Raw genomic sequence first — 22,911 nt, 5'->3', positions numbered from 1 at the left:
TGATGAATTGTCATTTCAATGACATGATAGGCTACTGACCATGATACTGACCATGATACTAGCACCATACATTAAAAGGTAAGCACCAAAGGTAAGCAGTAAGCACGTGCATAGAAAACAGGTAAAAGTATAATTTTCAAAAAACGTGAAAAACGACATAGGCCTAGAATATAATTGTTTTAAATAGCGTTGAAAACCATGAAAAATGTCATCCTAAAATTCAGACCACGTGAACTAGACCTACACCTAGAAACCCCATTCAAACCTATTTAGGTTCATCTTACGGTGGACATGTTTGCCTGAAAAAGAACCTTTGAAATGTTTCATAGTTTTAGAAATATAGTGCTTTCAAATTTGAGACATTTATAATGGGGCTCAATGGCAGCTCTATGGCATGTCAAAAAGTCACTTTCACCTAGAAACTCCATTCACACTTTTTATAATTCAGCTTACTGTGGGCACACATGCTGGAACTTTTTACTTTGAAATGTTTTGTAGTTTCGGAGTTATTTAACTTAAACGCCCAATGCATTCTCAATGGCAATAGCACAAACTTTGGCAAGCTACTAGTCCTACATACTTACACCTAGAAACCCCATTCAAACCTATTTAGGTTCATCTTACGGTGGACATGTTTGCCTGAAAATTAATCTATGACATGTTTCATCGTTTTAGAAATATAGTGCTTTTAAATTTGAGACATTTATAATGGGGCTCAATGGCAGCTCTATGGCACGTCAAAAAGTCACTTTCACCTAGAAACTCCATTCACACTTTTTATAATTCAGCTTACTGTGGGCACACATGCTGGAACGTTTTACTTTGAAATGTTTTGTAGTTTGAGTTATTTAACTTAAACGCCAAATGCATTCTCAATGGAAATAGCACAAACTTTGGCAAGCTACTAGTCCTACATACTTACACCTAGAAACCCCATTCACTTACTTACACCTATAGAAACAGAACACCCCATTCACAGAACCCCCCATTCACAGAACACCCCACTCACAGAACTTACACCTAGAAACCCCATTCAAACTCTCTGAAGCTGCACCTGTGTGTGACAGCCCAGAGGAGGAGAATTCAATAGCAGAAGCTACTCAAAACAATTAATATTAAACAAAAGAAAGAACAATTTATTACAAATAATAAAAATCGTGAGACATGGCCAAAGCATTTTCGGGGGTCCTCAGCCAAAAACGTTGAGAACCCCTGCCCTAGGGTAGGTAGGTACCCTCACAAAAAACATGCAGTAATCCTCGTCTACTATACTGTCTCCCCCTGGCCAGCCGGGGCCCCGGCCTGCTTCCACACGCTACGTCCAACCGGGGAAACTCCCCCCTGTCAGGTGAAAAGGAAGCATGAGTTCAGTTCATTGCTCTCCCCAGGTTGGCAGAGGGAGTGTAGGCTAAATGTTACCTAATGTTAATGTATATTTAACCTCCCCAATAGTGTAATCATAATCATTAGTGTAATCATAATCTCCATGATCTCTCCTCTTAATCCAGTCCAGAAATCTGTAGACGTTGGTGTAGACACCGGGCGCGTTGCTCATGTCACACCGAGGCCCCCAGCTCACCAAACCAGCCAGGTAGTGGATTCCACCCTGTTCACACATCAGAGGTCCACCTGAATCACCCTGTAAAGACAACCCGTTTAATACAGTCATTATAGAGCGTCGCAGTCCCGCCCCCTACCAGGGCCCAAGAAATGATTCCCCGTTCATTTTCCTCATAGACTTTTCAAAAAGTATTTATTTAAAGACCTTTTAAGCCTCTTACAAAGCCAACTCGAGTTGTGACAAATCATGACAACAAACACAATCTTTCACTTTTTGTTGTTTTTCTTCTTTGTAATTATTTGTTTGGTCCAAAATATTGTGTTTGTTGTCATGATTTGTCACAATTCGAGTTGGGTTTGTACGACACTTATAAGGTCTTTAAATAAATACGTTTTGAAATGTCTATGGGAAAAATGCATTGGGAATTATTTCCTGGGCCTGACGTCGTCATGAAAGGGGGTGGGACTGCGACGCTCTGGGTGCGTTCGGAAATGCGCACCAGGAGCGCACTCGCCTATTAGTTTGCATTGCACAGTGCGCTCAGTGCGCTATTTCTGAACACGACCTACATAAAGACCAAATGTACCCAACATAAGGCCTGTTGTTGCCATGAAATAAGGCTATAGGCTACTCACTGCCAGTAGTTTAGAATGTAATGCAATTAAACATTAAAACAAAAAGCATTTCAGCATACTGTATGGTTGTGGCATGATGTGGCACGCACACACACACACACACACACACACACACACACACACACACACACACACACACACACACACACACACACACACACACACACACACACACACACACACACACACACACACACACACACACACACACACACACACACACACACACACACACACACACACACACACACACACACACACACACACATGGCAGGCGTCCTTCCCTCCCTCCATGTATCCTGCACACATCATGTTCAGATCCAGTCGGTCTTCATAGGCATCCTTGCAGCGTTGCTCAGAGATCAACGGAATCTTGGCGTCCAACAGTCTGCTTGATTTTTTTCTACTCTCTGAGATTCAAGAACACAGAGAGGCAAAAGAGAGGAAAACTTGACACGTGCCTGCAATATGTTACCTAGAGTACATCTTATTTGTTTACACGGGCAAAGGAATAGAATACAGCATAGAGGGGAATAGATGAGCCAGGAACCTGTTCTTTAGCCAGAAATTAGTGTTATACACTGACCGTATAGGCAGGGCCGCTTTTTAGGTAGTGCGAACAGGGCCTCGCGCCTTGCTCCTTTAATAGGCTTGCGCCTTTAATAGGCTTATAAATGTTAACAATCACTTTCCCATTAGTAACCATTAGGTTACTAATCTAAGAGAGGCACTCATGCCAGTGTCCTCTGATCGTAGATGTATACCTGACAGAACTACGGCCAGTGTCTGTCCAATTAATCCATTCAATGAGCGATCCAGTCTGCACATGAATTTGTAGGTCGGGTTCCTCGACTCAGCCATGAAGGTGGTGAGACCCAAAGTACAAAAGAGCTCGCTGGCTCTAGTGCTCCTGGGTTTCTTTAACACCTCAGCGCTCAGGACGGAGATTAGTAAAAGGACGGAGATTTATTGATATCAAAACCGACCAAAATGTTCCCTCCCATTTTAGCGGATGAGATCGAATAACTCTTGATCTCAAATCATTCCGTCCAATTCTAAGAAAAGATTATGTTTTTGACGGCCCATTGTGGTCCCGTCGCTAGTTGCGTTAGAATTTATCATACCTCCTGTTGTTGTCGATCGCCTCGGGGGTGTTTTGGCTACACGTTGCTACTTCAGGTACATCCAAGATGGCGCCTGGTGCGTCACTAAATGTGCTCCGTTGCTGAAATTCGCTGGGCGCTCTGATTTAATGGTCCTAAATACCCCCGGGCGTTCGGTGTGTTAACAGTCATTGTAGGCTACTTGCAGCTTGCGTAAGCTCTCCCTCTTATACTTCACTCACAGTGGGGCAGTATAGGGAGGGGTGGAGTAAGCTATAAACAGGTTTACCTTAACATCAGTAGTACAGTGGTGAAATTTCCGAACCAACATGTTCACTTGTACATAGAGCATTCTCCTCTGTCTAGACATATCCTCGTCATCCTCCATAAAGTCATACCGGCATAGACTATGGTATTATTCAGATCAGTCGTAATATACAGCAGATACATACCAGTTTTGCCCCATCCAGAGACCACACACTCCTTCTCATCATCGAATGGTTGCTCTGGCAGACAGGCAGTTTTAACATAGTGGGTTTCCATGGCACAGTGTTGACTTTCAGGGTGGGTGACATTCAGCTGAAGTAAAGCTGACACACAGAATGGTGCATTAGCATATCTGACAACAATGTACAGTTCAAGCATTTAGCAGACTCTTAATCCAGAGAGATTTACAGTAGGCAAGGTAAACACAATGTAATACATGCAAATGCATAGAAACAGTGTGATGCCTATAGGAGGAGATCAGTCCGGCCAAAAAAAAGTAGGCTACATTGAAAACCTTACAAACTATAGTATGCCAGGCCTACATATATTGATATATGACTAACATACCTTACATGTAATTTATGAAATCATTACAGTAATACCTCTTTGTCTGCCACCAAGTGGCGACAGATAGTACTGCACCAGTATGCCAGAGAATAATGTTTTGGGGTAGATTCATTTCCGCGTTACAGGCAGACCTTCATTGTAACGATCAGCTATTAGCTCACGCTGTTTATACCTTCGCCAGAAACATTAACATGTCGGGAGCGATGCGGTAGAAAATCACAAATGACATCCGAACCTTCGATGGATCAGGAATGCCATGGACAGCGAACTTAGATTCAGAGTTATGAGGCCAACTTGCCTAGCAACCGGGCCAATGTTAAAAGCTGATTTCCGGCTAAACCGCTCCATATTTGATATAAAGCTTTAGGTACGAATATGTACGTAGCTGGCAGATTACGTCCCATAGGGGCCATACAGTTGAATTATTTAAATTAACAATCATTTGAAAGTTGCACATGGACAATTGGACATGTATGTGCGTTCACATATCTCTGTACACGTATCTCTAGTCTGTACGTAAATTTACACAAATTTACACTCATTAGACCCCCACTAGAAAATATATGCCCAGACCCCCGTTTAATGGCATTTCTATCTCTGGGACCCCCAATTTATATTGTAAAATCAATGTTAATTTAACTCTGAGAGACAAACTATCATTTAGCTGGGGACCCCCTGGAAATCCCTCAGGTACGAAAGAGAAACGCAATGGAGTGCTGTTTAAACTGTTTTAGGCTGGTTTAGGATCAGTTTACTGTAGCCGTGCAGCGCAAAAAATAAATACAATTTGAGCTACGTAATGCATGGTTAGCGTAGGCTACCATACTGCAAGGAAAGCCAGCTGCCACTGCCTGCCAGGCTGATTTGAATTGAAAACACCAGCGTATAATCATTGATTACTTAGTTGTCAGGTCTCTCTGAATCTCTGAAATTATCGGATCATGGACCAAACTGTCACGGGTCCATCCGGGTTTTGTTTCCTTATTTTGCGACCATTTCTTTGGACCCATGAAGAGCTCTAGTAGACACCTTTCCGAGGAGAGACAGAGGCAGAGAGGCTGAGTGCAGCGCTCCAGCCCAGGGGAGGGGAGGGATCGGCTTCATCAAGCTGATATGACAGTGTCTGTCTGTCTGTCTGTCTGTCTGTCTGTCTGTCTGTCTGTCTGTGTGCGTTACTGAGTGTACAGCACTTGGTTTTAAAGAACACCTGGTTTTAAATGTGCTCTATAAATAAAGGGGACATTTTTATCATGTCATGTTGTATATGTCAATTCATGGCCTCACCGATGTCATAATAAGAAGCGGAGAAGCTACCATCAGAGAAGTGTGTTTGCCTGTAATCCTGGTGAACGATGGCTCTCCCCACAGGGATGACCTGGTCAATTAAGAGTTCATTTTTCGTAAGGTACACTCCCCCCAAGACCACCTGCATGTCCATGGACCTGTTACTGGAAAAGAAAAAAAATAAAGAAAAAAAAGGACATTAACATAAAAGTCATTCTTCTTTCAAATCAGATACCTGTGTATAGACAAATTCAGAAACGGGTCTCATGGTCGCAGCAAACGTATTTCCTGTAGGTGGAGCCGACATAGCTGCGGTGTAAACCCGCACCTCTTCTACTACAGTGACTGGTAGAGTGACTGATGTTAGTCTGCTCAAACGTTACACTTTTACCTGCTTTTAAAACCCATTTACCGCTACCATTATTTAATCCCTCCGTCGCGTCCTGCCAGGGTTTTATCGCGCGTGACACTTACTTTGAAGAGCCAAATATCCGTAATCGCATTTTACTATGAAACCATTCCGTGTGTGTTGACGAAGCTGGTGCTTGTTCTCTCGGTCGGTGGTGGAAAAAGTGGACCGCGAGTATCACAGCGCCTGCTACAGGCCGTTGAAAACGCTTGTCTGGGACAAAGCGACCCCTGCAATGTCGCTTCTGTGAGATAAAGCCGTCTGAAAACAGAGCCGGCAATGTAAGTGGATGCGCGCGCATTTTCAAAATGGCCGCGCCCATTGGGTCAGAAGCATAACAAAGCTAACGGACGGTAGATTTCGATACGATCGTATTAAAACATGCATTAATGAATACATCGCTGTTAAAACGGCTTTTCCGTTTGTGGCAGGCTACAAGATTCTACGTGTTAATATTCCTATGTTCCTGGCGGGCAAACGATTAACTAACACTAACTTTACAAAGATGCCCAGAACATTGGGATGAACCTGTGTAGTTTATGGCTGCAGTAGTGGCAACAATCAACTTTGGAGAAAAACGGAATGTCAAAAAATACATTGCGGTGGCTGAGACCAGAGCCATGGAGTAATGGTTGAGACGAAGCAGTGAAAGGTCCTGAAAGATACATAACGTCAGTCTTACCCAATACCCAGTCTTTCTGTTGTATGAACACAAGGTTGCTGTACTTTATACCTCATACTTTAAATGTTTAGTTTGAGGGGCCTGGCCATGGGCCAGGGCTTAATTTTCAGGCCTCTTTAGAACTTCTAACTCAGTCATTATGGCTTCAGGAAATGTGTTTAAAATAATCCAGAGGCAGGGTGTTCATTTTCTCTCATTGCATAATATTGCCATCCATTATAAATTCAGTGCAGCTTACATGCAGTGTGCAGCAGTGAGGACCCAACAGGATTCAATGAGGACGCCTCCACATTTATGCTTGAACTGCTCAGAGGAGCCGGTGGCTCTGCTCTGCAGGGACACCTGCCATGGATGATCCCCAGGACGAGACGGACTGCCTTTGATGATCTTCGTCCTATCACGAGGCTGAGGTCTGCCACACTGGGAGAACATGGCTGAACAAGATGGAGACATAACATGAGAGGCAGAGCTAAAATTTATCAAATGAATGAGGTTGAGTGTAACAGTACATGGAACATATAGCAGTACAACAGTGTTTAATACAGTATGAGTGTAACAGAACATGGGACATATCTAGCAGTACAACCATGTTAATTACAGTGTGAATGTATAACAGCAAAAATGCTGCCTGTTGCCTAGCCCTGGTGTAGTGTAATATAATGTAGCAGTAGTAGTGATGAAACTCAAAGATTGCACTCTAAGGACCACAAAGGAGGCGCAGTCGACAAATCTGAATGTGGTCATATTTCGTCGTCATCATCACTGAGCGCCAAACCATCCCATGTTCCCTGCAGAGGGAGAGGAGAGGAGAGGAGAGGCGATATAGGGGCTACATACTGGTTTGCAAGGAGACGTAGTCGGTGTAGGCTCCCGTGCCTCCGTTGGAGATGGCGGCCAGAGAGAAGGCGTACTCCGTGTCGGGCCGCAGTCCCTCCACCACCAAGGACGACGTGGGGCTAAACTTTTTTCTCCATAAATGAATGATCTGTTGTATACATCGCAGTGTGACAGTCAGTGCAGCACAAGAGTTGTGAGCATATAAATGGAAGAGAATAATACTCTGAGACATGTTTAAAATGGTTGATGTCAGTCTGTGGGTTTTTATGAATGTGTAACCAATTAAAAGTATTAACAAGAGCTACAACTAAATAACAGTGTTGGGAAAAGGTACTCACATGTTTTACTTAAAGGACCACTTCGCCACTTTTCAACCTATCTTCATATAATAGGTCCTCACTAATAATCATGATAAAATGGCACCATTTTTTCCTACTCAGTCTGTGTCTCATAGGAGGGCTGTGGGCAGTTCAGAAATCCGTCCACCAGTGACATCATCGATGGGGAATTCAATCTAATAGAACCTGCAGGCTTTCTAGTCCTGAAAAGTTGCAATGCGAAAATGGAAGCCATAATTCTCACGATAATACAAATCTAAACATTTTTGTAAAAAAAGATCTTGTTTAAAAATAAATCGATAATGTCACTGGTGGACGGGTATATCAAATCTTTTGAAATAGCAGATCTACAAGCTCACAATGTGTCAAATGGCCAAAATGTATAGGGCTGAAGTGGTTAATCTGTGTTTTGTAATAATAATCACAATATCTCTGCTGTCCACCTAACTCCAAAATGTTCATTTTTCAGGAAATTAAGAAAACATTATATTTTGAAATCAAAGCAATACTGACCCATCAAAGTTTACTTGCATGAGAGGGGGAGAGGTAGTGGAATTAGCTGCTTTAGCAGACAGTTTGAGGGTCCAATGGAGTTAAGCGGTTCTGTCCGAAACACTTTTTACTACTTCTCATTGGTTCATTATTGTTTTAACCAACACACAGACAGGTATTCAATAGCACTGATTTAAAAAAAATGAGTTAGGTGGTTTCCTCCCGACAGCAATGGAAAGAAACAAAAACTTTAAAATAATTGTAGTGTTGTAAAAGAACAATATTTGTCTCTGAATGTAGTGGAGTAGATGTAAAAGTACTGCAAATGTGACATACCCAAGTAAAGTACAGATACCTAAAATCCACAAAACTAGCGTCATTTGTATTGTTGACCTATTTCTACCATATAACGCAACCTTCGTTCAACTTATTAGAACCCTCTGTCACATGGAACAATTTTTTTGTGTCCGGTATCACTACGCTAGCAGTGTATTTCCTACAGCTTTAAGTCCAAAAATCTGAACTAATAAGCCTTTAAGTAAATGTACTTAGTTACTTTACACTGCTGAATAATAATGATCCATTGCAACAGTTTCCACCCAACAGCAACATTATGAAAAGCTAAATCGTGTTTTTTTTACAAAAGATTCAAGATTCAATTCAAGATTCAATACTTGATTGCCATGCGACTGTGGCTCAAGAGGTAGAGCAGGTCGTCCAATGATCCATGGGTCGGCGGTTCGAATCCCGGCTCCTCCTGGCTACATGTCGAAGTGTGCTTGGGCAAGACACTGAACCCCAAATTGCTCCCGATGTGCTGGTTGGTACCTTGCATGGCTTCCGCCGCAATCGGTGTATGAATGTGTGTGTGAATGGGTGAATGTAATGCACAATCTATGTAAAGCGCCTTGGATAAAGGCGCTATATAAATGCACCATTTACCATTTACCATGTCAACAGAGTTGATTGGAATTTGTTTCAGTGCTCTGAAAACAGAAGGACCAATAAATACGAAAGAAGAAAAGTTACAATTCATGTTGAATAAATAACAATTCATCGCAGAAAATTTCTGCGATGAATTGTTATTTATTCAACATGAATTGTAACTTTTCTTCTTACAACCAGCTTCACGCTGTAAAGTGCAAAAGTAGTTGTGTTGTGTTGTGTTGTGTGTGATCTTACCTGGTCAGCATGACCAGCCTCTTTGTAGCGCAGTACATAGTTAATGATGCCATCCTTCTCATAGGCCGGTTCCCAGGTCAGTTCAACGCTGGTGTCGGACACAGCGCCCACCAGGAACTTGGTTGGCTGACCAGGAACTGGAGAGACATGAAACATATAACCAGACATGGAAACAGTGAGTCACGTGGACATTTGGAGTGAGTCAGCAGTTCTAACTGCAGTGGGGAGTTTGTTCCACAGTTTGGGAGACAGAAAGGAGAAGAGTGTGGGACGGTGGAGCGTTGTCCCAGATGTTTTAAGGAAAGTTCAGAGCTTCCCTGTGTTCTCTGAGTGAGCATAACGTGAATGGGTAAAGTGAATGAATTCCCTCATGAGAAAAAAGGGCCGAAAACGTAATTCTCTCTCTCTCTCTCTCTCTCTCTCTCTCTCTCTCTCTCTCTCTCTCTCTCTCTCTAAAACTTTATTTATATAGCACCTTTCAAATTTGCATTACAAAGTGCTTTACATCAACAAACAGAAAAATATACAGCAGAAGACATTTCAATAGGCAACAAAATATTATAAGCAGCAGGGGAAAAAAGTATATACTAAAATGGTCTGGTTGGGGAGGACTGTCTTTTTTGTACTCATTGTACATGTACAGTATATTACTTTCTAGAAGTATGATTTTATAGTTATGTGTGTGTGTGTGTGTGTGTGTGTGTGTGTGTGTGTGTGTGTGTGTGTGTGTGTGTGTGTGCGTGCGTGCGTGCGTGCGTGCGTGCGTGCGTGCGTGCGTGCGTGCGTGCGTGCGTGCGTGCGTGCGTGCGTGCACGTGCGCATGGGTGCGTGTGTGCATTCAAAAAGACAAGTGCCATTACAAACACAGAATGATTTCATAGATGTTGTTGTCTATCTAAAAGTTCAATATGAGCTAAAACACAAATATAAAATGAAGTGTCGTTTAAGTGTCGGGATACGGGACTAAAGCTTTCTAAAGCTCACTCCTCTGGTCCCAAGTAAAGTCCAAGTTCTAATCTTTTTGTTTCAAGTCCCAAATAAGATGGACTGCCCATAATTCAGACATCTCGTTGGTCCGATCTACGACGTGGCCGGTTAAGACTGAGGTTAGGGTCCGACCTACGTAGCCGGTTAAGACTGAGGGTTGGGTCCGACCTACGTAGCCGGTTAAGACTGAGGTTAGTGTTAGTGTAATAAGAAGAGAGGCCTCAAGTCTAAAGTTATAAAATTATAGTGACTCGAGTCCAAATCGAGTCTCGAGTCCAAGTCTCATGTGTTTAGCTTGTCTATCATTGTACACTTACAATTACAATTACATCTCAGTACAAACCCAGCAGTCGTCGATGAGGTATGAAGTTAGTCTGTGTTTGTGGTGTGGATTTATGAACTTGGAGTGGGCAGCCTTTGCTGTATTTAAGTGTATCCAAAATCTTCAGTGGTGTTGGACACAAAGAGAAAGCCATGCCATGTTAGGAAAAAAAAAAGACTATCCATTCAGGTCAATAAAAGGAGCCTGGGGTAAATACTGTCAGGCCTAAAGTCCTCTGTAGTAAATTATAAAGTACTCCACAAAGTAGGAATGTTTGATTCCTGTATGTTATCCGAATTTCTAGCTGTCAGAAAGCGTAAATCAAGCAAATCCCATAGCTGCTATTATACCTGGAAACCAGGTGAAAACTATATTCTATCTTCTAATAGACGTTTGCCCGGAACCCAAAACGAAATAGTAAAAAATAGCAAATCTACAAACTCACAAGGTGTCGCTTCACTTCTGATTGATGTACAGTATACAGTATCTCCATCAGTCAGAACTCTTCTAAAAACTCACCTCTTCAAACTCCACATTGTCCCCTAACACTTTGACTTAACACTAAAAACTCACCTCTTCACACTCCACATTGTCCCCTAACACTTTGCATTTAAACTTGCAACTTGATGAATTGTCTTTTATGTATTGACAAAAACAATAAAACATGGCAAATGAAACATCTTCTCTGCTTTCTTTTATTCATCTCTCCTCTGTTACAGTATTGTTGGGCTGACCTGCTTTTTTTGCTGCTTTCTTTGGCATGCCGTTGGTGACAGCCACCAGGGCGAACAGGACGGACACACACACTACGCAAAGATTCCTCATCTTTGTCCTGATGATGGCGATGGGCTGGACTGAACAGACACAGAACTGCAACGGGTCACTGCGAGGGAAAAGAGAGGGAGGGAGAGAGAGAGATTTAATTCTTTATTCAGTTTGCAAAAAAAAGACACAGAAAGTACAGTTTAATACAAATACAATACATGACAGACAAATATAAACGAGTAGTACAGTAATCAAAAAGAAAAATATGAAGGCCTACAGAGAGAGAGAGATAGATAGAGGGAGAGAGAGGGGGGGATATATATGAGAGATGGCGTGGTGAAGGACGAAGGTCAGAGGAAGGGATAAAAGAGGAGAGACAAATAGGTAAATGCATTTATACATTTATACTAAATGCACTTTTAACCAAAGTGCTTAACAATATATTAATATATACAAATATTTGTTACCATGTGTGTACCCAGCAGGAATCAAACTTATAACCCTGGATGCCCAAACAGTATGTTCTCAAAAAATAATGTGTGTTTTAGTGTGTGTTTTAGTGTGTGTTTTGGTGTGTGTGTGTGTGTGTGTGTGTGTGTGTGTGTGTGTGTGTGTGTGTGTGTGTGTGTGTGTGTGTGTCTGGTGATAACAGTAACAGTGGGATTGTGTTCTGGTAATACAGTGCATTCCAATCTGCCCCGTCGTAAAACATTCAGTTTCCTGACACCTGGCTGGAAAACACTAGAACACACACACGCACGCACGCACGCACGCACGCACGCACGCACGCACCCGCAACATGTACTCAATACATGCATGCACCTATACAGTATGTAAATAAATATACAAATATAGTACAGTAGATGGATTCATCTCACACACACACGCGCACACACACACACACACACACACACACACACACACACACACACACACACACACACACACACACACACACACACACACACACACACACACACACACACACACACACACACACACACACACACAGAGTAATATTCCACAGCAGTATATCCCTGTAGGCCATGGGTTCAAACAACAGGATAATGATAACGTCTGTCTGGGAAGTCTAGGGCACACTGTCAATTCAAACAGGCACAGCATGAAAAGCCACCTCTCTTGCTGGGGTCCTCAGAGAGCCTGTATCACTGTCTGCCTCTCTGACTGAGAGAGACTGGAGTCAGACACTGCAGTCAGTCAGTCAGTCAGTCGCTCACTGGCTGGGCTCTGAGCAATGACTCAATAGCAGTAGAAATACAATGCTTCTGTTCTCTGCTATAGTCTCATGGTCTGGATGTGGATCCCTGCGGCTCTCAACCCACCCACATGTTTTCTCCCAGCTTTCTGCTTCTGTCTCTCGCCACTTTCTCATGTGCACTGTGAAATCTGTTGAGTCCATTTGTCAGTTAATGAGCCCTATTTTATACTTCAGTGTATGGCGGTTTTACGTCGTAAAAAAAATCCATCACTCTCATCTTTACATCCCCTCATCCTCACTTCACTACATCCTATTTCATGCTATACTTTCTTACCCTTCTCTTCCCTCCATCCCAGCATCCCCTCATGATTCCTGCATCCCTTCATCCCCTTTGCCTCTCCCTCTCCCTTTGTTTTACTTGAATGCTCATCCAATTCATATTCAATACTGAGAAACTGTTTGCTCATGTTTTTGCATTTTGGTTTGATATAGCACATAAGCTTCTGGTCAAACTGGCTTACTGCCTCTCTACACTAACTTGAAATAAAGAATGTAATTGAGAATTCTGATGTGAGTAAGGAAGAATTCAACCAATGAGAAGTAAGGAAACAGGGATAAAGATACCAGATTATTGATAACAAAAAGATAACACACACAAAGACAGTACTGTCCCATCTAACATGGTGATAAAATAAACTGTCATCAAATCTCAATTCATCTGCATGCGTGCGCACACGCGCACGCAAGCGCGCGTGCATGCGTGCGCATGCACGCGCGCGTGCATGCGTGCGTGCATGCGTGCGCACACGCGCGCGTGCATGCGTGCGCACACGCGCACGCACCTATGACATAATTTGATGGAACTGTGTGATGTCAGAGGGCAACGGAACAGATTAAAGCTCTTGATCTATGACCGATTATATAATTTTGACCATGACCGTGATTGAGACCATGACATTTTACAAATTCAACTGATGAAGTCTCTAGGGGGGCAACCTACTATACCTCGTTGACGTTCCCGCCAAGTTTCATGAAAATCCACTTTTTGCTAACAGTCCCTGGCAGAGGTCCTTATGTTGAGTCATAAAGTTCTGTATTCATACCATGTATACCTCTACTCACATAATGGTTAAAATACATGATACAGGTTAAAGGTTAAACCAATTTATGCGCATGAGGCCACAATTCTCACACAGCAAAAGGCAGTCTATAGAGAAATGGGTCAGTTATGCATGCCAAAGATCGACTGCAGTTTGCACAAGAGCTTTTCTGCAACATGTAAGGCTGTTATGTGGTCAAAGTATGATGCTGGCACAGCAGAATATATCACACAGTATGCTGGCATATTATGATGTGTAGAATTACTGTACATTTTACTAACTTAATTTCACCCATTTAAAAACTTCTAAGATCTACAAGCTCACAACACGTTGGGATGCGATATGCCTACATTTTGAGCATGTAGATCTGCTATTTTTGCGTACGTATTTTGCGTAAAAAGAAAATATTTTTGGTAAAAAAGGAGAAAAAAAGGATCCTCTAATTTGATTTTAGGAGATCTTATACTGGCTGTACAATGTGTTAATACATGTTGCATATCGTTGCTGTCGGGAGGAAACCTCATAACTCCATTTTTGATGTTTCTGATTTTTTCTTTGGCATAAATCAGTGCTATTGATTGAACACCCTTTACGTCTGTGTGTTGAATATTGAACCAATGGAAAGTAGTAAAAAGTGCTTTGGACAAAACCTCTTAACTCCATTGGACCCTCAAAATGTCTGATAAAGCAACTAACTCCACCACCTCTCCCCCTCTCATGGAAGTAATTGACAATATATAAAGTTACAACACCAACTTTGATGAGGATGTATTGCTTTGTTTTAAAAATATAAGGTTTTCTTAATTTCCTGAGAAATGTATATTTTTCATTTCCTGAAAAATGAACATTTTGGAATGATGAGGTTTCCTCCCGACAGCAGAGATATTGTACATCAACATACATTTTGTATTAGAAGAGCTTTACAGCTTAAATAATAAACTGACATATATACGTATATGCATCACAATTAATATATATTCGAAATTCATTCACGTCCTTGGTTGTATTCACTATAAAAATGACAAAATGTATTAAAACGTTACTCACCTCTGTTGGTTTCTCTCTTTTTCTTATGTACCGGTTCACTGACAGTGCTGTGATCTTCCCCGTCTGCACTTTTATTGCTTCCTCCTTCAGCTTCCTACCTCTGTGGCGAGATGACGTTTGATTTGACTTACTGAAACTCAACTGTTTACTGAACTTAACCATACCAGGACCTTGGCCATTAATATTAATCATGTTGTAAATGTCTTTTCCATAATAACTCCATACAACATTGTGGGCTCAGTTACATTAGACAGAGAAAAAAACAACACTGACAGCACAAGTGAAGTACGTTTTTATTTTGCCATGAAAATGGAAAACATTTGCGATAAATTTGTAAATTGAGATGGTTACAACTGATTTTCACAACACAACTGAGTTGTCTGCTGTTGGTGGAAAGGGAAGTTCTAGAAACAGGAAACAGAACAGTGCGGTTTAGAGCAGCTTGCTGAAAAAGGAAGGAGCTAAACCTGTGGTGTGCACTGTGCATGTATATGACAGCTCTGCAATACTATAGAATATCCATCCGAAGCTCACAAACCACTTCCGCAACCCAACTCAAATGCTACATGTCATATTTGATCATTAGGTGACTATTGAACAGTGACAGTGTTTTGATTGTAGCATCGGAAGACTACTGTTCAACGAGGCCTCTCTTCCTGATGATATGTTCCAGAGTGGCAGCCTCAGTGTCCAGGTTGATTTTGTACTTGGCCAGGATCTTCAGGATGGGTCTCAGCTTCAGCCACCATTGTGTCTTAGGAATACGATGTCTATAGAGGAGATTGCGTTAGGGGTATATATATATATACAGTGTGTGTGTGTGTGTGTGTGTGTGTGTGTGTGTGTGTGTGTGTGTGTGTGTGTGTGTGCTAATTCTCGATCTGGAGCGACGCAAGGTCCCCAAAACAAGAGACCCCCCCAGCTTCCTCGGGTTCAAAAAGAAGCCCAGTGGTAAATTGGATACCAACGCAACTGGCTTTGGTGTAAATTCTGACTGGCCTGATCTGAACGATCTGTGTAACTGGACTGGTGTCTCTTTGGAGTGGAAAGGAGCGGACAACGAGACGGTGCATGTCTCTGAATCCGTGATCACTGACCTGTCAATCAACGCTCGCGCAACAGTAAACCGCGACGACGGAACAGCAAGCGCGCTCCCTAACAACGGCGCGCGTGCGCATCTTCTTGCGCTCAGAGAGCAGCATAGAAAACGGCGCTGGACAGGACTACGGCTGCAAGGGAAGCTTGCGTGCCTCCAATCAGCTGATCACTCTGTGTCCCACTCAATTCTAAAAAACGCAGCGATTGATGAGGACATTCTCATCTTCACAGTAAAGGCACGCCTCCAAGTGCTGCCAACCAAACTGAATCTATCCATCTGGTATCCCAATAATCATGACCCCCACTGTCTACACCATGGACAGCATCAGACCATAGAGTCTATGTCTCACATATTAAACGGCTGTAATATTTACAAAGGACTGTATGCACGCGTGCATACAGTCGCGCACGCGCACGCACGCGTGCACGTGTGCACGTGCACGCGTGCACGTGCAACGCGTGCACGTGCAAAATGATACTATAAGTGCAACGTACCTATGCGTGCGTGCACTTATAGTACCTATGCATGCGTGCGTGCGCGTGTGCGCATGCATGCGTGCGCACACGCGCACGCACGCATGCGTGCGCACACGCGCACGCACGCATGCATGCGCACACGCGCACGCACGCATGCATGCGCACACGCGCACGCACGCATGCATAGGTACGTTGCACTTATAGTATCATTTTGCATTTTTGAGTGACGTTTGCACTGATTGACGTTTGTAGTTTTTGCATGTTTTGCATGTGTTTGAATAATGTTTGCTGTATTTTTGTCCAGTGTCCACTTTAGTTCACTAGTCTGGAAATGGGATTTTTTTTACCTTTCACCTCGCTGTATGGTGTGCCAATTTTATTTTTACACCTCTGCTGCTTAGCGGACAGTGTGGTGTTGTAGAGGAGGTCTCCCCGGACATGTGCATATGTCACACTAGTCGATACATAGCAGGGATTTTTGTCCAGTGTTCACTTTAGTCTGGAAATGGGATGTTTTTACCTTTCACCTCGCTGTATGGTGTGCCAATTTCATTTTTACACCTCTGCTGCTTAGCGGAAGGTGTAGTGTTGTAGAGGAGGTCTCCCCGGACATGTGCATATGTCACACTAGTCGATACATAGCAGGGATTTTTGTCCAGTGTCCACTTTAGTCTGGAAATGGGATATTTTTTTACCTTTCACCTCGCTGTATGGTGTGCCAATTTTATTTTTACACCTCTGCTGCTTAGTGGACAGTGTGGTGTTGTAGAGGAGGTCTCCCCGGACATGTGCATATGTCACACTAGTCGATACATAGAAGGGATCTTTGTCCAGTGTCCACTTTAGTCTGGAAATGGGATATTTTTTACCTTTCACCTCGCTGTATGGTGTGCCAATTTTATTTTTACACCTCTGCTGCTTAGCGGACAGTGTGGTGTTGTAGAGGAGGTCTCCCCGGACATGTGCATATGTCACACTAGTCGATACATAGCAGGGATTTTTGTCCAGTGTCCACTTTAGTTCACTTTAGTCTGGAAATGGGATATTCTTTTTTAACTTTCACCTCGCTGTATGGTGTGCCAATTTTATTTTTACACCTCTGCTGCTTAGCGGACGGTGTAGTGTTGTAGAGGAGGTCTCCCCGGACATGTGCATATGTCACACTAGTCGATACATAGCAGGGATTTTTGTCCAGTGTCCACTTTAGTCTGGAAATGGGATGTTTTTTTACCTTTCACCTCGCTGTATGGTGTGCCAATTTTATTTTTACACCTCTGCTGCTTAGCGGACAGTGTGGTGTTGTAGAGGAGGTCTCCCCGGACATGTGCATATGTCACACTAGTCGATACATAGCAGGATTTTTGTCCAGTGTCCACTTTAGTTCACTTTAGTCTGGAAATGGGATGTTTTTTTACCTTTCACCTCGCTGTATGGTGTGCCAATTGTATTTTTACACCTCTGCTGCTTAGCGGACAGTGTGGTGTTGTAGAGGAGGTCTCCCCGGACATGTGCATATGTCACACTAGTCGATACATAGAAGGGATCTTTGTCCAGTGTCCACTTTAGTCTGGAAATGGGATGTTTTTTTACCTTTCACCTCGCTGTATGGTGTGCCAATTTTATTTTTTACACCTCTGCTGCTTAGCGGACGGTGTAGTGTTGTAGAGGAGGTCTCCCCGGACATGTGCATATGTCACACTAGTCGATACATAGCAGGGATTTTTGTCCAGCGTCCACTTTATAAAGTCCATGCACTCCAGTGAATAGCATTTATCCATTTAGATAACTTTTTAATTACTTATCTTTACACAGAAACATTACTTATTTTTACATTTTTACATAATGTGTGTCTTATAGCATCGTTTAAATGCTTAATTTATAGTTTTAAAGGTGTAGTGAAATGAAAAATACGTTTTTCACACTTTTAGACCATATCCATGGTCATCATATGGTCATACCTAACAATGGATGCCAAAAAAATGGGAAAATTCTAATTTTTGTGTGTTTTTATATCAAACGTCCATAAAAATATATTTTGTATTACTTCCTGAAATCGAAAACGTGCTGCGTGACGACGTGTCGAGGCCAACATCGATAAAAGCCAATAAAAATGAAGCTCACCAGTTTAATTCCCCATATCTCCGCATCCGTCCAGCACAGGCTGCACAGCTGCTACTGATTACAGAAATCTTCCGTTTTTATTCCCATTCAAGATAACATCCAGAGAGTGTATTACTCGGTTTCAACTTAATCATCACGCTAAAAAATTATCTGAAAACATTATAGGGTAGAAATAAGCCACATTAAGAGTAAACTGGTAAAGCTGGACGACTATCTGATTTGTAAACAAACATCCACAGATTCCACACGCTGTCCTGCGTAGCATAGCTACCCGTCCCTAGCTACCGTCCCATCCCCTGAAGGGATGCGACACTCTGATTGGTTCAGAAACTTCATAGCGGTGTTTCAACTTGAGACTTCAAAATAAAATGTCCACCATTTCCGTTTCACTACACCTTTAAGGTGCAAATGAATCTTTTTTTCAATACTCTAGAGAGTACTCTTATTTTGAAGAGATCGTCCACTGGAAGTCTTATATTTGCTAGCTTAGATTTGCTAAGAAACAGTGCCAGTGGAGGCTAGCCCATTGGGGCTTTTTGTGTTATCCTTTTAACAATCATTGTAAATCACTACAGTCTGCTAACTGTTAATAAAGTATTCAATCAATCAATCAATTTTAGGCACAAAAAAAAACCCTATGATTTTTTTAGATGGTCCTAACAAATGTTGTCCCAATCATTATTTCCCCCATTTCAGACCATCAGCCAGATAGTAGGGGATATTATTGTCGGAATCGTTACGCGGCGGATAAAAGCATGAAATTTGGTACAGATGTCCCTTGGGTCATCCTAAAACATCCCAGAAGGGGTGCCGAAAAAAATCTTAAACAGGAAGTGAGTAATGGACAAAATTCAAAATGGCCACCTACAGTGTTGTCGATTGGCTCAAAAGACGCCAAAAGAATCTCCAAAAAGCATACAATTTGGCACACATGTCCCTTGGGTCATTCTAAGACATCCTAGAAGGGATTCCCAAAGAAATCTTAAACAGGAAGTGAATTATTGACAAAATTGAAAATGGCCGCCTACAGTGTTGTCGATTGGCTCAAAAGACGCCAAAATAATCTTCAAAAATCATAAAATTTGGCACACATGTCCCTTGGGTCATTCTAAGACATCCTAGAAGGGGTGCCCAAAGTAATCTGAAACAGGAAGTGAGTTATTTACTAAATTGAAAATGTCTACAGTGTTGTCGATTTACTCAAAAGACAACTATAAAGAATCGCATAAAAGCATGACATTTGGCACACATGTCCCTTGGGTCATTCTAAGACATCCTAGAAGGGGTGCCCAAAATAATCTGAAACAGGAAGTGAATTATTGACAACATTGAAAATGGCCATATACAGTTGACAGATAATGCAAAAGACACCTAAAGAATCGCATAAAAGCATGACATGCAAATGTCAATTGGGTGATCTTAGCATCCTACAAGGGGTGCCCAAAATGTTTTAAACAGGAAGTGAGTTTTTGGCTAAATTCAAAATGACCACCTAAAGCATGTGATACAAAAGAAAATGTATGGTTAATCCTTTTGAAGTGCTTAGGCAGGAATCAAACAGTTTTGCAGTAATTGAAATATGCACCTGTGTTCTGTATGGCAAGACAACTGACATTGAAAATGTCAATGATCTCTAAGGAAGGACCTGTTTGCTCAAAAATGTCTCTCAATGGACCATATTCCTCCCACACAGGCTGCACTTCAAAATTGAGCAGTTTACCAATCTGAATTTTGGTCCAGAAGCTGTACCTATGCTGGTCCTATGCAAGCTCTACCATCTCCTGAAAAATAGTTTGTAGAGAATTCCTCAAGTGTTGCTGCAAAGCTGAGCCCCTCTGTTTGAGAAAGTGTAGGCTAGTTGCTGGGATGCTGGGTTACCTTGCACAGCATTATATCAATGTGCTGGTAATTGTGAAATGGCACACAGTTACTAGAAGAAAATAAATAAGAAGATAGAGTCCAAAGTAGAGTGCAAAATAAATAAGATGCAGAGAGTAAAATAACAATATGCAGAGTAAGATAAGATGCTGAGTAAAATAAACAAGGATATGCAGAGTTAGATGAATACAGATTCAAAGTAAGTAAAGAAAAGGAAATAAATATGATGATGTAGTGTAAATGTAAACATAATATGCTAGGTTATACATTATGCAGTTGTAAACAGTTTAAACATCCATTTAGAATTTCTTCTAAATGGATTTTATTTTCTTCTAATTATTCTAATGTATCACCTTTAGCAATAATAGGTATGCACAGGTGCGTAGGCCTCATAGACTCATATACCCAGCAAATACAGTGTGCGGGTGTACCTTATTGCTTGTATGTAAAATAACAATATTCAGAGTAAGCTAAGATGCTGAGTACAATAAATAAAGATATGCAGTTAGATGAATAAAGAAGATTCAAAGAGTAAAGTAAAGAAAGAAAATATGATGATGTAGTGTAAATGTAAACATAATAAGCCAGGTTATGCAGACGGCAGTTGTCAACAGTTATACAGCCATTTAGAATGTCTTCATCATGGTCCCTTCCTAAAAAGTTCAATAAAACAAACAAACAATAATAATCCCTTTTAGGAAGGAGCACAATATGCTTTTATGACGTCTCTTCTTTTGCATCAACTGCTTTAGGCGGTTATTATAATTAGCTTCCCTTGTAGGATGACCCAAGGGACATTTGTGCCAGATTCCATGCTTTTATGAGATTATTTAGGTGTCTTTTTCATCATCTGCATTTTTAAATTTAGTCAATAACCCACTTGCTGTTTCAGATTATTTTGTGTGCCACATTGTATGCGATTCTTTAGTTGTCTTTTGAGATAATCACACTGTAGGCAGCCATTTTCAATGTTGTCAATACCTCACTTCCTGTTTCGGATTCCTTTGGGCACCCCTTCTAGGATGTCTTAGGATGACCCAAGGGACATATGTGCAAATTGTATGCTTCTATGAGATTCTATAAGCTTGAGTCAATAACCAACACTGTAGGCGGCCATTTTCAATTTTGTCAATAATTCACTTCCTGTTTAAGATTTATTTTGGCACCCCTTCTAGGATGTCTTAGGGTGACCCAAGGGACATGTGTGCCAAATGTTATGCTTTTTGAAAATTCTTTAGGCTTTTTGAGTCAATCACCAATAACACCGTAGGCGGCCATTTTCAATTTTGTCAATAATTCACTTCCTGTTCAAGATTGTTTTTGGCACCCCTTCTAGGATGTCTTGGGGTGACCCAAGGGACATGCGTGCCAAATTTTATGCTTTTTGGAGATTCTTTTGGTGTCTTTTGAGTCAACTGTCAACAGTTTTGGTGGCCATTTTGAATTTTGTCCATAACTCACTTCCTGTTAAAGATTTTTTTGGGCACCCCTTCTAGGATGATTTAGGATAACCCTAGGGATATCTGTACCAAATGTCATGCTTGTATCGATTGTATCGATTGTCATGCGTGTATCCATTGTATCGTGTAACGATTTGGCTATTTTTTGATGATAGGAGTTGTGCCCCAATAGAGGGCTTGATCTCTGGTCATATGAAGATTTTTACAATATATTATCTATTGGTAATCATTCATAGGGTCTTTTAAAAGTTTTTAAAAACAATTGTGTATTTTTAGCATTGACAATATATCACTCAGAAAGGGATTCATGTGGAAGGTCATCTCATTCCGAGTGGTTTTTAAGTACATTTTTGGCATTTAAAGTGGTTTAAAAAATATTCAAGACATTTTATGGGTTTGTTTTTGCCAAATCCTTTAATATTAGTGTATTTACTATAAATGTAAAGGTTATACTTGGCACAATCAGTCAAAATGTCAGAATTATATCACCTTTAGGAATAATAGGTAATTTCTGGCAGCCATTTTGGACTTTTCCCTAAAAAAAGCCTTTAATGTGTCTAACATTTTGGCACCCCTTCTGAGATGGTGAGATACACCCTAAAGAGTGCGTGTACCAAATTTGGTGCTTTTATCCACCTGTTAAGGCAATCTGTGGGACACATGCTCAGGAAGACATAATAATGAGGCAACACAAGGATTCATAGTTTGGAAGTATTAGGATTTTACTCGAGTAAGGAGTCAGGAACTTACATGACCAATTCAATGCATCGGAAGACCCCAGTCTGACTCTCTGAGTAAACATAAGGCCACAGCCTTTATAGTCTCCACTCCCACAAGAGACATCCCCCAACATAGCCCAAAGGAATTTGGGACAGTAAACCAAAGTAACCAACCAGCACCACAGGGGTGTCACAGATAAGATAACATCAGAGTGCAATAAAGGGGTATTATTATATGTTTGCAGTCTAAATTTCTATGACATTACCCCACTTTTAAACATTTAAAAACCCCTAAACACCACTTATCAGTACATCGCAGATGTAGGCAAAAAACCTGGAACCCAATGGGTTAGACAAACAG

The 22,911-nt window shown here is 41.6% G+C and overlaps 1 protein-coding gene across 1 annotated transcript in view; it reads right to left on the bottom strand.

The window, feature by feature from the left end:
• Nucleotides 1–945: 945 nt before the first annotated feature.
• Nucleotides 946–22,911, bottom strand: part of LOC306929964 (trypsin-like) — a gene marked incomplete at both ends in the record, with an annotated part of 31,623 nt that continues 9,657 nt past the window's right edge. Inside the window, 9 exons of the mRNA XM_079510702.1 lie at nucleotides 946–951; nucleotides 1,442–1,639; nucleotides 2,464–2,606; nucleotides 3,752–3,889; nucleotides 5,448–5,581; nucleotides 6,747–6,942; nucleotides 7,346–7,493; nucleotides 9,358–9,494; nucleotides 11,401–11,549. Coding sequence (XP_079366828.1) covers nucleotides 946–951; nucleotides 1,442–1,639; nucleotides 2,464–2,606; nucleotides 3,752–3,889; nucleotides 5,448–5,581; nucleotides 6,747–6,942; nucleotides 7,346–7,493; nucleotides 9,358–9,494; nucleotides 11,401–11,549 — 1,249 coding nt within the window. The remainder of the gene's footprint in view (nucleotides 952–1,441; nucleotides 1,640–2,463; nucleotides 2,607–3,751; nucleotides 3,890–5,447; nucleotides 5,582–6,746; nucleotides 6,943–7,345; nucleotides 7,494–9,357; nucleotides 9,495–11,400; nucleotides 11,550–22,911) is intronic.

This window comes from Electrona antarctica, assembly GCF_951216825.1.
Source record: "Electrona antarctica genome assembly, chromosome: 9".
NCBI classification, from domain to species: domain Eukaryota; kingdom Metazoa; phylum Chordata; class Actinopteri; order Myctophiformes; family Myctophidae; genus Electrona; species Electrona antarctica.
The sequence above is the reverse complement of the archived record's forward strand: the minus strand, read 5'-3'. Positions and strand labels throughout refer to the sequence as shown.